The sequence below is a fragment of the Camelina sativa genome, chromosome 1 (assembly GCF_030686135.1).
Source record: "Camelina sativa cultivar CO46 ecotype springtype chromosome 1, ASM3068613v1".
NCBI lineage: Eukaryota > Viridiplantae > Streptophyta > Magnoliopsida > Brassicales > Brassicaceae > Camelina > Camelina sativa.
The window spans coordinates 14,700,362-14,712,742 of NC_141880.1; the positions used below are offsets into that span (position 1 = coordinate 14,700,362).

General features: G+C 35.6%; 2 protein-coding genes and 1 pseudogene across 3 annotated transcripts; 2 read left to right on the plus strand and 1 right to left on the minus strand.

Annotated features, from left to right (window-relative positions):
- The first annotated feature begins 1,789 nt into the window (after positions 1 to 1,789).
- LOC104792099 (subtilisin-like protease SBT1.6 pseudogene) lies at positions 1,790 to 4,375 on the plus strand (annotated as a pseudogene). Its single transcript, XR_015562241.1, has one exon. The product of XR_015562241.1 is annotated as a subtilisin-like protease SBT1.6 pseudogene (transcript).
- A 1,441-nt stretch (positions 4,376 to 5,816) lies between these two features.
- On the minus strand, positions 5,817 to 6,973 carry LOC104792106 (actin-depolymerizing factor 5). Its single transcript, XM_010518159.3, has 3 exons — positions 6,793 to 6,973; positions 6,458 to 6,717; positions 5,817 to 6,247 (listed from the first exon to the last, which is right to left on the minus strand). Exons 1-3 carry the CDS (start codon positions 6,811 to 6,813, stop codon positions 6,097 to 6,099), a joined length of 432 nt encoding a protein of 143 aa, XP_010516461.1. The 5' UTR covers positions 6,814 to 6,973; the 3' UTR covers positions 5,817 to 6,096.
- A 71-nt stretch (positions 6,974 to 7,044) lies between these two features.
- Positions 7,045 to 11,134, plus strand: LOC147949937 (uncharacterized). Its single transcript, XM_087511429.1, has 10 exons — positions 7,045 to 7,052; positions 8,167 to 8,530; positions 8,619 to 8,822; positions 8,892 to 8,981; positions 9,064 to 9,171; positions 9,252 to 9,503; positions 9,584 to 9,622; positions 9,711 to 10,010; positions 10,107 to 10,625; positions 10,703 to 11,134. Exons 1-10 carry the CDS (start codon positions 7,045 to 7,047, stop codon positions 10,976 to 10,978), a joined length of 2,160 nt encoding a protein of 719 aa, XP_087367555.1. The 3' UTR covers positions 10,979 to 11,134.
- Positions 11,135 to 12,381: the final 1,247 nt, after the last annotated feature.

Consider the following 12,381-nt stretch of genomic DNA (forward strand, 5'->3'; position numbering starts at 1 on the left):
CAAAATTATTGCCTCTTTTACGTAAAATTTGTGCAATTCATGGATCATCATAATCAACACATGAACTCAATTATTATTTCACTTGTATACTTACTCGGTTATATATCGATACGCATTGAAACTTTTATAATATTTTAAACTTTCTATGGGGTATTTATAACATTTTTAAATATTATATAGAGTTTTAATATTTATAATATTTTTGAACCTTTTAAAATTTTATAATTGTAATATTTAAAACTATAATATTTTTGAACCTTCTAAAAGTTTGTAATTGTAATATTTAAAACTTTTTAAATTTTTAAATCTTTATATTTGGACGCTTGTAAAATCAAGCTTCCTGTTCATTCGTAGTTGGAAGCATATTAATCTTATTTATAATGGTTCTCAGCTATTGTCTAAAACTTTTCTAGTCGATGTAGAACGTTGTACATACACTTATTTATAAGTATTTTAATATAGAAATTTTACATAATATAAAAAATATTAAATATTGAGATCTCTAATTTTGATTGGAAGTTTAAAAAAATCTGAATATACAAAATTCTAGAAATTTTTAAAAATGTTAATTAATAACATGTAAAATCTCTATTGGACGTTTTAAATCCTATATGGACAGCTTTAGGAGCTCCTACTTTTATTTAGTATAGATGCCAACAACTATCTACTACCATTCCAACGTCGAAGTATGAAACAACTTGTTTTATATCACCCATTCCAAAAGGCACGCATAGAATTATTAATTATACATACAGTAAAATCTCTATAAATTAATAATATCTTTCGGTCTTGAGTTAGGCCGATGTGAAATATGACACATTTCGATAAAATAATAAAATAATAATTTTTCTAGAAATCTTATATAAAAATATAATTTCATCAATATCATAAATTAATAATCAAATAAACTAATATATATATATATATACATATATATCTAAAAAAACTATTGAGATATGACTTTATTGTTGTTTACCTATCTACGAAAATCTATTGAAATATGACTTTATTGTTGTTTGCATATTCTTGAATTTAGATTTTTGTTGAAGCTTATCTCTAATCTTTTTCATTGTTATCTTCTCAAATCGGATCCAAAAATTATGGAGAATCGTAGATTCGATAATTGCTTATTTACTAATTGGTTCTAAAGGTACTGCAATATCTTCTTCGACTTCTTTATTAACATAAAGGATAGTAGTAGCAATTTCTTCTAAACTCTAATATTTATTATTTTACCTAGATAATCTAGTAAACAATTGACATTCATCCTATTACGATAGTCAAGATTATAAATTAGAAAAAATTTTAAAATTTTGAATGATATAATTTTGTAATAGAAAGTTTTCATAATTCTAAAAATGAGAAAATCTTTTCTATAGATAAATTAATAATTATTAATTTATCGATAATTTAAAATCTCTATAAATTAATTAAATTTCATGGTTCACGCTTTATTAATTTGTAGATGTTTTATTATTTCAATTCCCATGTCCACATCCCTCAAACCCAAACAAGGAAACAATTAGAACGACACGACAACAGCATTATACAAACGGCAGCGTTTAAAGCCTCTCTTAAATCAAAACCAAATATACGTATCAAACAAATCATGCTTTTTCCACAATCAATTTGCAGCTAATTCTCTTACATAAAAAAAAAAAAAAAAAAAAAAAAAAAAAAAAAAAACTACATTACTTTCATAAAAGCATGACTTTCGTAACACACTTTTGCTTCACTTCACCGAATTAAAAAAAAAAAAAACAAAATCATTCAACTGACGTGAAAGATCAAAAATAATTAAACTAGTTACAAAGTTACAATTAGTCATAAAAGTAACAATTATTTTTCCATTAAAATTTTCAAACCACAACAACACTCCACTATCTCCACTAACACACAATGGACTCTTTCATCTTCCTTCTTCTCCTTCTCTTCTTCTTCTTCCTCTGTTCTCCGGTCACTTCTTTTCAAACAGAGAAGAAGACTTACATATTCCGAATAGACAGTGGATTAAAACCCTCTGTATTCTCAACGCACTACCATTGGTACACTTCAGAGTTCACAGAAGGTCCACGAATCCTCCATCTTTACGACACAGTCTTTCATGGCTTCTCCGCAAGTATTACCCCCGAGGACGCTCAAACCCTCCGTAACCACCCTGCGGTTCTCGCTGTTTTCGAGGATCGTCGTCGTGAACTTCACACCACTCGTTCTCCTCAGTTCTTAGGTCTACGTAACCAGAAAGGACTCTGGTCTAACTCTGATTACGGATCTGATGTAATCATCGGTGTTCTCGACACGGGAATATGGCCGGAGCGGAGAAGCTTCTCTGATCTTAACCTTGGACCGGTTCCGAAGCGGTGGAGAGGTGTTTGTCAGACAAGAGTTAGGTTTGACGCTAGAAACTGTAATAAGAAAATCATCGGCGCTAGGTTTTTTGCAAAGGGACAACAAGCCGCTGTGGGATCAATAAAACGGTTGAGTTTCTTTCTCCGCGTGATGCTGATGGACACGGAACACACACGGCCTCAACCGCGGCGGGTCGTCAAGCCTTTAGGGCTAATATGGCTGGCTACGCCTCTGGTGTTGCTAAAGGTGTAGCCCCTAAGGCACGTATAGCTGCTTACAAAGTGTGTTGGAAAGACTCTGGTTGTCTTGATTCTGATATCCTCGCTGCTTTTGATGCTGCTGTCTCTGACGGAGTCGATGTTATCTCTATCTCCATTGGAGGAGGAGATGGGATCCCATCTCCGTATTATCTCGACCCCATCGCTATAGGTTCGTACGGTGCGGCGTCTATGGGAGTCTTTGTCTCTTCCTCCGCTGGAAACGACGGGCCAAATGGGATGTCGGTGACTAACTTAGCGCCGTGGATAACTACTGTCGGTGCGGGGACAATAGATCGAGATTTCCCGGCTGATGTTATTCTTGGAGATGGACACCGTCTTCGAGGTGCTTCTCTTTACTCCGGTCTGCCACTCAAAGGTCAGATGTTTCCGGTGGTTTATCCTGGGAAGAATGGGATGTTAGCTGCATCTTTGTGTATGGAGAACTCTCTTGATCCAAAGCTTGTGAGAGGCAAAATTGTTATTTGCGACCGTGGAAGCAATCCTAGAGTAGCTAAGGGACTTGTGGTGAAGAAGGCAAGTGGTGTTGGGATGATACTCGCTAACACAGTCTCTAACGGTGAAAGCTTAGTTGGATACGCTCACCTTATCCCTGCCTCTAACGTAGGGTCAAGTGCTGGAGATAGAATCAAAGCATACGCTTCAACTCATCTTAACCCTATAGCTACTATAGATTTTAGAGGGACGGTGATTGGAGTTAAACCGGCTCCGGTTGTGGCTTCGTTTTCCGGTAGAGGACCAAACGGGCTAAACCCGGAGATTTTGAAACCTGACTTGATTGCTCCAGGGATTAACATCTTAGCGGCTTGGACAGATGCCGTAGGACCTACGGGTATAGTTTCTGATAGTCGGAAAACAGATTTTAACATTCTCTCTGGTACTTCTATGGCTTGTCCTCACGTTAGTGGAGCGGCGGCTTTGCTTAAGTCGGCTCATCCGGATTGGAGTCCGGCAGCTATAAGGTCAGCCATGATGACTACAGCTAGCTTTGTGGATAACTCGAACCGCTCGTTAATAGATGAGTCCACTGGAAAACGTTCGACACCTTATGACTTTGGTTCGGGTCATCTTAATCTTGGTCGGGCTATTGATCCAGGTCTTGTCTATGACATAACCAATGATGACTATATCGCGTTTCTTTGCTCTATTGGCTACGAGATGAAAACGATTCAGGTGATCACAAGAACGCCGGTGAGATGTACGAGGAGGAAACCGTCGCCGGGGAATCTTAATTACCCCTCGATCACGGCTTTGTTCCTAACCTCAAACAGAGGTTTGTTAAGCAAGACTCTGTTTCGGACAGTGACAAACGTTGGACAGTCTGAGGCAATTTATAGGGCGAGGATAGAGTCGCCTAGGGGAGTGACGGTGACTGTGAAGCCGTCAATGTTGGTGTTCACGTCGGCCGTTAAGAAACTAAGCTATGCTGTAACAGTGACTGTGGATACGAAGAATCTTGCGCTTGGTAAGTCAGGTGCGGCGTTTGGGTCCGTTACTTGGTTTGATGGTGGAAGACATGTGGTTCGGAGCGCCGTTGTTGTAACTCAGATGGTCCCATTGTGAGTCGGGTTGGCTCTGGCCGATTATGACTAACGAATGAATCTTGTTTGCCAAGTAACCGTAGAAGTTTTAAGGTTCTTTTTAGTTTTTGCCTTTTTTCTTCTTAGTGGTATTTATATTTGCCGTTTGTCTTTTTAACTTTCCTTATATGTGAAAGAAGAAACATATAAAAACTCCATATATCTCAACTGAAATGTGTTGCTTAGTACAATAGTACTATGTGTCTGAATTTGTACGGTAAGCTTCTTCTCGCAGCCTTAGTACAAACACAATAACAAGAAGTACTCTCTTTCTCTCCTTCTCTACTCTGTTTACTTTTTATAACAAACATGAATGAACCACTTTTATAGCACCTCCAACGCCAAGTTGCTGCATTTTTGAATCTGCTCAAACTTAAACTTCACATCATACACATAACCTTCTTTTGGGGTCACTCCTTCGGCCCATATACAACAACTTGAGAGTTTTAGACCCAATCCTCATTTTTGAAAACATGCAAAAGAAGTGGGAACTCTAAATCTTGCATGATTGTCTCGTTGGAACGTTCATAAAATTGGTGAGTTTGAAAGAATTTAGCTACGATTTAGACATACTTGTAAGCACATGAAAAACTTAAAGCGGTGAATGGATTGCCAATAATGCGAGAAAATTGAAATTTGAAGTGAGCCAAAGAATAAGTTTGTCTTTGGCGAAGTTTGAAGAGTTATATAAGGACGCATGAAAAGTAAAAAAGAATTATCCTATTTGAAAAGTGTGGCTCTTCGAAGTTTTGCTTGGGTATATAGTATGTGAAGAGAAGAGCCAAAATGAAGAAAAATTAGTTCGTTCGTTTATATTTTTGAATTCAATAAAAAAAATAATGGTCGCTCTCTTTCTTTCTCCGAGATGGTGTGATAAGATATGCTGATTTGGTATGTCGGTGTCTATTAGAGAAGCAAAAATGTAATTGACATGTGTAGGGATTTTATAGGAGAATATGGACTACGACTACATAGATCCAAATCAAAAGTTATTTTTGCTAATTATATTTTGGAAAATAGTTTCACGATCTAATACTTGTAATAGTAATACACAAAAACTATGTCGACATAGATTAGAAAACTAAAAAAAACCATCCGAGTAATAGTTTAGTTGGTGAAAAAATAGCTCAATCAGAATGTCAACAATGGTTTTACTGTTTTACATAGAAACCATATTAACTGGTCTAAATTAACGGCCGATTAATATATGTATAATTATTTTTTATTTTCTCTGTAGTACCCAAAGGATAAAAAAAATATACTGGAAAATATTTTTAGCATTATGTAGAAAAGCCTCACAAATGCTTAAACACGACGCAGAGGCAAACCTGACCATACTAGACTACAAAATAGAAAAGTTGACTTTAAAAAGACTATCGTCGACATCGTTAAAGGTGGACAAACAAATCTCTTCTTCATACGTAATTTGTTCGGAGTTATCTTCTTACCAACTGTACGGTTGTCAATCTCAGCTTTCAACATCCCAATAATTCCTAATTTTGAATCCTAATCTATGATATTTTTATACACAATAATATCTCAAACATGCCCATAATTTGGTCGAATTCGGACTTGAACTAACCATTCATTACAAATTAGATAAATGATATTTTGAGCCAAAGATACATTTCTCATAGACGTATATATGTCGTTACTTAAAGACAAATTCGTAGCTTATGTTTGCTTAACCGACAAAAAAAAAGATAACTATAAACAAGTAAACAACACAATCAAAAACACAAACAAACGTCCATAATTAAAGGGTAGTGCTGGTAAGACTGAAAGGAAAAAGTAAGCACTAACCCGCAATAATTAAACATTAATCGATACCTAATTAACGTTAATTATTGACAAAGTGAGTCAAATCCATACTCTCTTAGTTAATATTTTTACTTAGCACGGTCTTGGATGATATCGAAACCCATCTCCGTCGGATCAGTGGCTTGAAGCTCATAGTGAATCCCTTCCAATACTCTCCTCAGCCCTGCCTTTGACGTCGCGTACAATATCTTCGCCCTTATCCTCGACGCCTCCGGCGACCTATTACAATTACCATTTTACCCTTTTAGCCCATACAAATAATCATGGACGTTATCGTAAATTTTCATACAAAGAGCATTGGAAAATCCATATAATTGCTAGTTTTTTACCCTTTAGAGCAATATTTAGCGTTGAGTGTTAAGAAATATCTTTTTTACCCTTGGTTAAGTGCATGATTGAGAGGGGTAGAAAGGTAAAAATAAGACTAACCATGCGATGAAGAAGATCTTGCTCTTGCGGCAGTTATCGACGGTGACAAAGTCGAAATCGAAGACGGCGTAGCGACAGTCGTCAACAGGTAAAGAAGCGGTGAGATCGTGGTAGTTTTCGCCGGCGCCGCCGACTTTATCGACGGTGACTTTACGTGACTTCTCATCGATCTTGAAAACTATGTATCTGTGTATTTTTTTCCATTTCATCTCCATGAATGAGCTCGTACACTCATCCGTCACGCGTATCCCTGTCGTCGCCTGCATGAACCATCATCATCATCAGAATCAAGAATCTTTAAAACGAAGAAAGAAAGAAAGTTTTCTGAGTTTTACCATCTTGAAAGCCATCGCCATTGTTGCTACTTGCTAAAGGTTGTAAAGTTTGATTCTTCTTCTTCTGTCTCTTTCTTTTATTTTTTTTAGGCGTGGAGAGCCTTTTTTGGTTCTGTTCAAATGGTAAAAGACTTTGAGGTCTTCTTTATATAAAAACTAAAAAGTAATGCATATACCAAAACTACTCTTATTACAAGATTACCCTTGTCAACTTTTTTCGTTAGTGGGGAATATATTTGATTTGTCGTCGGCATGTACACGTACGTCATTGTGTGTTGTGCACTAACTAAGTGATTCAGTACTTTACATATTGTTTTGTTGTCTAAACATGTTCGTTTGTTATCAATATATTTTTGGCTGTTTTACAAATCTAACAGTAGATTCAAACTCAGATCAGATCTGGTATATATCACTTACACTACAACAAATATGTACATTGATAGCAGACGGATATAGCTCATTTTCCGTCACTGCTATGAAAGATGAGATTTTTTTTCGCTTACTTTTTAATAGCATCTTATTAACGCTATGATAGGAAAATTATGTAGCGGGAAACAAAAGTGACTTTTGTCCGCCAATACTTAGTGAAATTATTCACTTAATCGCCAAATAAAAAAAAAACCCAAAAACTCGACACACTCTCTCTCTCTCTCTCGTTACAACCTAAGCTCAACCTAAGAAGATTTCTTCTTCTAAATTCTCTGTGTGTGCTCAAATTCTTCTAAATTTCTTATCAATTCTTCAGTTTTATCGCCGTTTGTGAAAAGCCCCAATTTCGCCGTTTGTGAAAAGCCCCAATTTCGCCCTAAATCTCCATATCCATCGCAATTGATAGCTCGAATCCATTTTTGAGGCATGTCTTTCTTCTTCCTCCTAATTTCGTTATTTGTTTCGATTATTTGTGATTTCAAACAGCTTTTGATTTCGATAAGGGTCAGATTTAGTTATCTGTTTTGTTAGGGTTCGATTTATCTAGATTTATTTCGTTATCTGTTTTTTAGGGTTCGATTATTTACAGATTTTGAGAATGTGGAGTTTCGAATCCATCTGTTTTGTTAGGGTTCGATTATTTACAGATTTGACTCAAAAATAGCTTTTGGATTTGAGTATTTGCGCCTTCATAAACTGAACGATTTTTTTTTTTTCCCAAGTGTTGGTGATTGAAATGTTGGGGAACTGAAGCTTCTCATTTCTCTGTACTCACACAACAGGTTAGTATCACTCAACCAATAGTTAAACATTATTATTACACACGAATATTGGTGATTGCTATGTTTTGTCCTTTGAGTCTGATTCGTATAAATAGTGATTAGATTAGTGAGATTTTACACAGTTAGATATTGGTTTAAGAGCATCTGTATGTGTCTGAAGTAGTGCAGTATTGTCTGAATTGTTGCTTAATGTGAGCTTTGTGGAGGAAGAGGAGCATCATTCCGAAGAACCACAAACTCAACAGCAACCAGAAGAACCAGTAGGAGAGTTTGTGTTGTCTGAAGAACATGAGCAGCCTGCTACGCGTAAAAGAAAACGAGGACCAACAAAGATGAAAAACCTAGCCAAGGATCCATCTGTTAGAGTGAAAGTTGATTACAATGTACTTGGAGTAGCGGTTGGTCCAGGGTCAGTCAAGTTGGCATCATATGTAGGGACATTGATGCGAGAACACATCCCTATCAACATACCTAACTGGAAGAAAGTGAGTCCAGATCTTAAAACACTTCTCTGGAGATCTGTTCAGGTAACAAGAATTTTTTTTTGTTTTTAAAAAGTCTCTCAATTGAACATGTTTACTTTTATAGTTATGGTGTGAGTGTAAGTGAATGCAGGCAAGGTTTGAGCTTGATGAAGATTGGCAAAGGATATCTGTGATTCACCAGATGGGACATTTGTGGCGATCACACAAGTCTGTCACGGTGAAGGCTATAAATTTGGCTGCAAATAACCAAGAGAGGATGAATTTGAGACCACCAAATATTGGTCCTGTTGATTGGCAAAAATTTGTCAAACTCAAAACTAGTGCTGCATTTAAGGTAATTACTTGTGATTATAATTGTTTAGTAGTTGATTGGTGATTAGTAATTAACATGTTTCATTATTAGGCCGTGAGTGAGAAATATAAAGCAAAAAGAAAGAATCAGATACCTCACACCACTAGTCGTAAAGGGATCAGCAGACTAACAGAAGAAATGGCAAGCATATATACTACAACTATGTTGTTTATTATTATACATAGTGCTTGTACTGTTACTGAAATTTTGTTTTCTGGAACAGAAAGCTGAAAGTGAAGATCCTTCCAGCGTGACAAGACTAGATGTTTGGATCAAGTCTCGCACCAAAAAGGATGGTACACCAGTAGATACGAATGCAGCTGATTTGATTGTAAGTCTGAATAGAGTTGTACACCAGTAAATAGTGTGTTATCGACTAGTAAAACCTGAAACTGTCTTTATGTTTTTCAGCAAAAAGCAGCTGAAATTGGTGGAAGTGATGCTCCAGCATTTTTAACAAATCCAGATGAAGATCACCTCGCCAAGCTTTTAGGACCTGACAATTCTGGTAGGCTGAGGGCAATGGGTAGAGGCATGAGTAAGACCAAATTAGCTTGTTTACAAATGCAGAGCAAGTGTATGGCTGAAATGGAAGAGCGGCAAGTAAAATTAGTAAAACAGGTCAATGCCTTGGAAAGTGAACTTGGCAGAATCAAGAATCAGGTTAGATACTTAAGAGTTCTCTACTATTCATCAGCCAGTTAGAGTAATATAAATTGATGTTATTTTTGTTTATGTTACAGAGACCAGAAGCTGAAATGGATGAAAACTCAGCTGCAAGAGTAACATATTCTTACTTCTTTTCATATCAGCTAAGTGATTCTTCTTAGTGTCGTTTATGATTCTTAGTTGCTCATGAAATTGTTGCAGAGTGTAAACAAAAGAGCACATCCTAAGTGTGTGTTTGTTGATTGGTCTGACATTGATGAAAATGTTGGTGAGGGTCGGATTCTTTCTTCTGATCCGGATGACATAGTGAATGACTGTCGTCTTGGCCCTTATGATCTCAAAGTGTTAGTTGAAGCTGCATATAAACCAGATGCATTTCTATGGAGACCTGCACAAAAGATCTTTCATATGAAAGAAGCTGTTGGACATATAATCGCATGGCCAACTGATAAGTGTAGACTGGTAGACAACAACATCCAAATGGAAGACATTGCCCCTATGGTATTTATAATTTCTAGCAATGTGTTAGCAATGTATTACCCCTGTCTATAATGCTAATTAATTATATTGGATTTGTTTACTGATTGTGTTTAACAGGGTATACAAGGAAACAAATGTAAACTATTGGATTTGTCTAAGGGTGACGTCATTGTTGCTGAGGGGCGTTGGGAGACACAAGAACCAAGTGCGTTGGTTAACGGAATTCCTCTTGGACCAAAAGCAGTTAAAGTATTTGTGGATTCAGTAAAGCAGCCTGATACATCACTATGGAGACCTACAGCTGAAATGTCATTTCTTGAGGACTGTTTGATGGCTTACGTATCTTGGCCCCTGAGTAAGGTTGATTTTGAAAATCCCTCAACTCCAACTGGTCAGAATGCTACATCACATGCTTCTTTGTCTGCATCAAAGGCCAAGTCTGCAGCCACAGCTTCTAAGTCTGCTACAGAGTCCAAAACTTCAGCAACAGCTTCAAAGGCTGCATCGCAGGCCAAATCTGCATCTATGTCTTCTAAGTCTGCATCTGGTTCTGAGTCTCCTGTTGATGATGCAACGGGTCCAATATCACCAATAAAGAATACTTTACCATCACAGTCTCCTCTCAGGAAGTCTCCAGTAAGTGTTTTCATATGTTATGAAGTTGTTTTTGTTAATTATATGATGACTGATGGTTTATATTGTAAACATGGCAGCGCATTAATAAAGTTATTTCCAAGGAGAATAAGAAGTGCAAGTTGATGGATTTAACTGAAAAGAATAGGGTTGTGGCTGAAGGACGATGGGGAACAAATGATCCAGAACATAAGGTTCACTTTACTCGCTTGGGTTCTAATGCAGTTAAAGTGTGGATAGATGTTGTGAAGGTGAAAAATGTAAAAGTTTGGAGGCCATCCGATGAAATAGAGATTATTGAAGATGCACTTAGCTCCTGCATTGCTTGGCCAGAGAACAAGGTCATTATGTCTTAAACTGATGGTTTTATTGTGTAATGTTAAGTACTTGAGATTGCTTGTTTATTTTGGATGTTCTTGAGACTTTGATGGTAAACTGATGTTCTTGAGACTTTTGTTATGTATTTTGGATCTGAGACGTTTATTAATCAGATTTTATGAGATTTTATAAAACAGGTTATGTGTGCTATAATCACATATCAGAAAATGCTATAAAAGTACAGGTAAACGTTATGATAAAAGAATATACCATAGCACAGTAAACAAGATAAAACAGCATTTCGCAACAGCTATATTAGATATGTATAACATAGCACGAAAAATTAAATATTGTATAAATTTTTGCAAAATTATAATCTTGATAATACAGCAGTTTATTAGAGCTATGCTATAAAACTATAACATAGCACGAAAAAACAAATGTTGTATAAATTTTTTCAAAATTATGATCTTGATAATATAGCAATTTCTTAAAGCTATGTTATATTTTTATAACATAGCATACGTAATAAGTGCTATTGTATATGGGGTACATATAATAACAGTGCCCTAAAACAGCGCTCATGAAAACGCTATCAAAGACCTATGATAGCGTTTTTCTCTGGTTAACAATGTGCATATTTGTTGTAGTGTTAAAATATTATAATCTAATTGAAGTATTGAACTAACTGCGTTTTTGATCAAGCGTTTTTCATTTTCCATTAACAGAAAAGTATTCATAAAAGCGTGATTATATATTACTTAATTATTAATTTCGTAAATGAGAAACTCGTTTGAAAGAAGAAGCTTGCAATCCTTATTTCCTAAGTTAAGATTATTTCAAGATTTTGCTTATGTAATGTGTTGTTTGTGAAATGTCGTTTCTCTTTTGTTTTACTAATACAACCCCTTAAATTCAAGATAGCGAAGATTCTGACATTTGATATATGGTTTTTCTTTCATCCGGTGAAACTTCGAAGAAATAGATGGAACATCAGATTAGATTGTTCAAGAGCATGCAGCTGGAAACTTTGATAATTTCATTTTGTTTTTTAACTATTAATTATAGTTCAAGGACATTACATAGGTGCACTGAATAGTATATATCCGTATTGACTTGACCAGTAAAAGATCCTAAATTTTTACTAGGCAATTTAATTAACTCTTGAACCGTGAAATATATAGTAGAAAGAATAATATAGCAATATATATGATCACACTATAACAAAATATATATATATATATATATATGTAGATATATATATATATGATCACACTGTTGACTAACAATTTAAATGTTATATCATAATTAACATGTCGTGATTCAAGTTTTTTCGGTAATTTCTTAAACAACAAAGAAATCCTCTCTGTGTCACCATTTAGATAGAAACAAAAACAAATAAAGCATAAAATAAACTAGCGCAATTTTGAAGATGTTTCTA

What these genes read in the sequence shown, in the direction of transcription:
- LOC104792106 (XM_010518159.3), bottom strand. Translation starts at nt 6,813, where the DNA reads ATGGCGATGGCTTTCAAGATG. An exon ending in TGGCGATGGCTTTCAAGATG is followed by an intron (nt 6,718 to 6,792) that starts GTAAAACTCAGA and finishes TGGTTCATGCAG; the next exon opens with GCGACGACAGGGATACGCGT. An exon ending in AAGATCTTCTTCATCGCATG is followed by an intron (nt 6,248 to 6,457) that starts GTTAGTCTTATT and finishes TAATTGTAATAG; the next exon opens with GTCGCCGGAGGCGTCGAGGA.
- LOC147949937 (XM_087511429.1), top strand. An exon ending in TTCTCTGGAGATCTGTTCAG is followed by an intron (nt 8,531 to 8,618) that starts GTAACAAGAATT and finishes AAGTGAATGCAG; the next exon opens with GCAAGGTTTGAGCTTGATGA. An exon ending in CGAATGCAGCTGATTTGATT is followed by an intron (nt 9,172 to 9,251) that starts GTAAGTCTGAAT and finishes TATGTTTTTCAG; the next exon opens with CAAAAAGCAGCTGAAATTGG.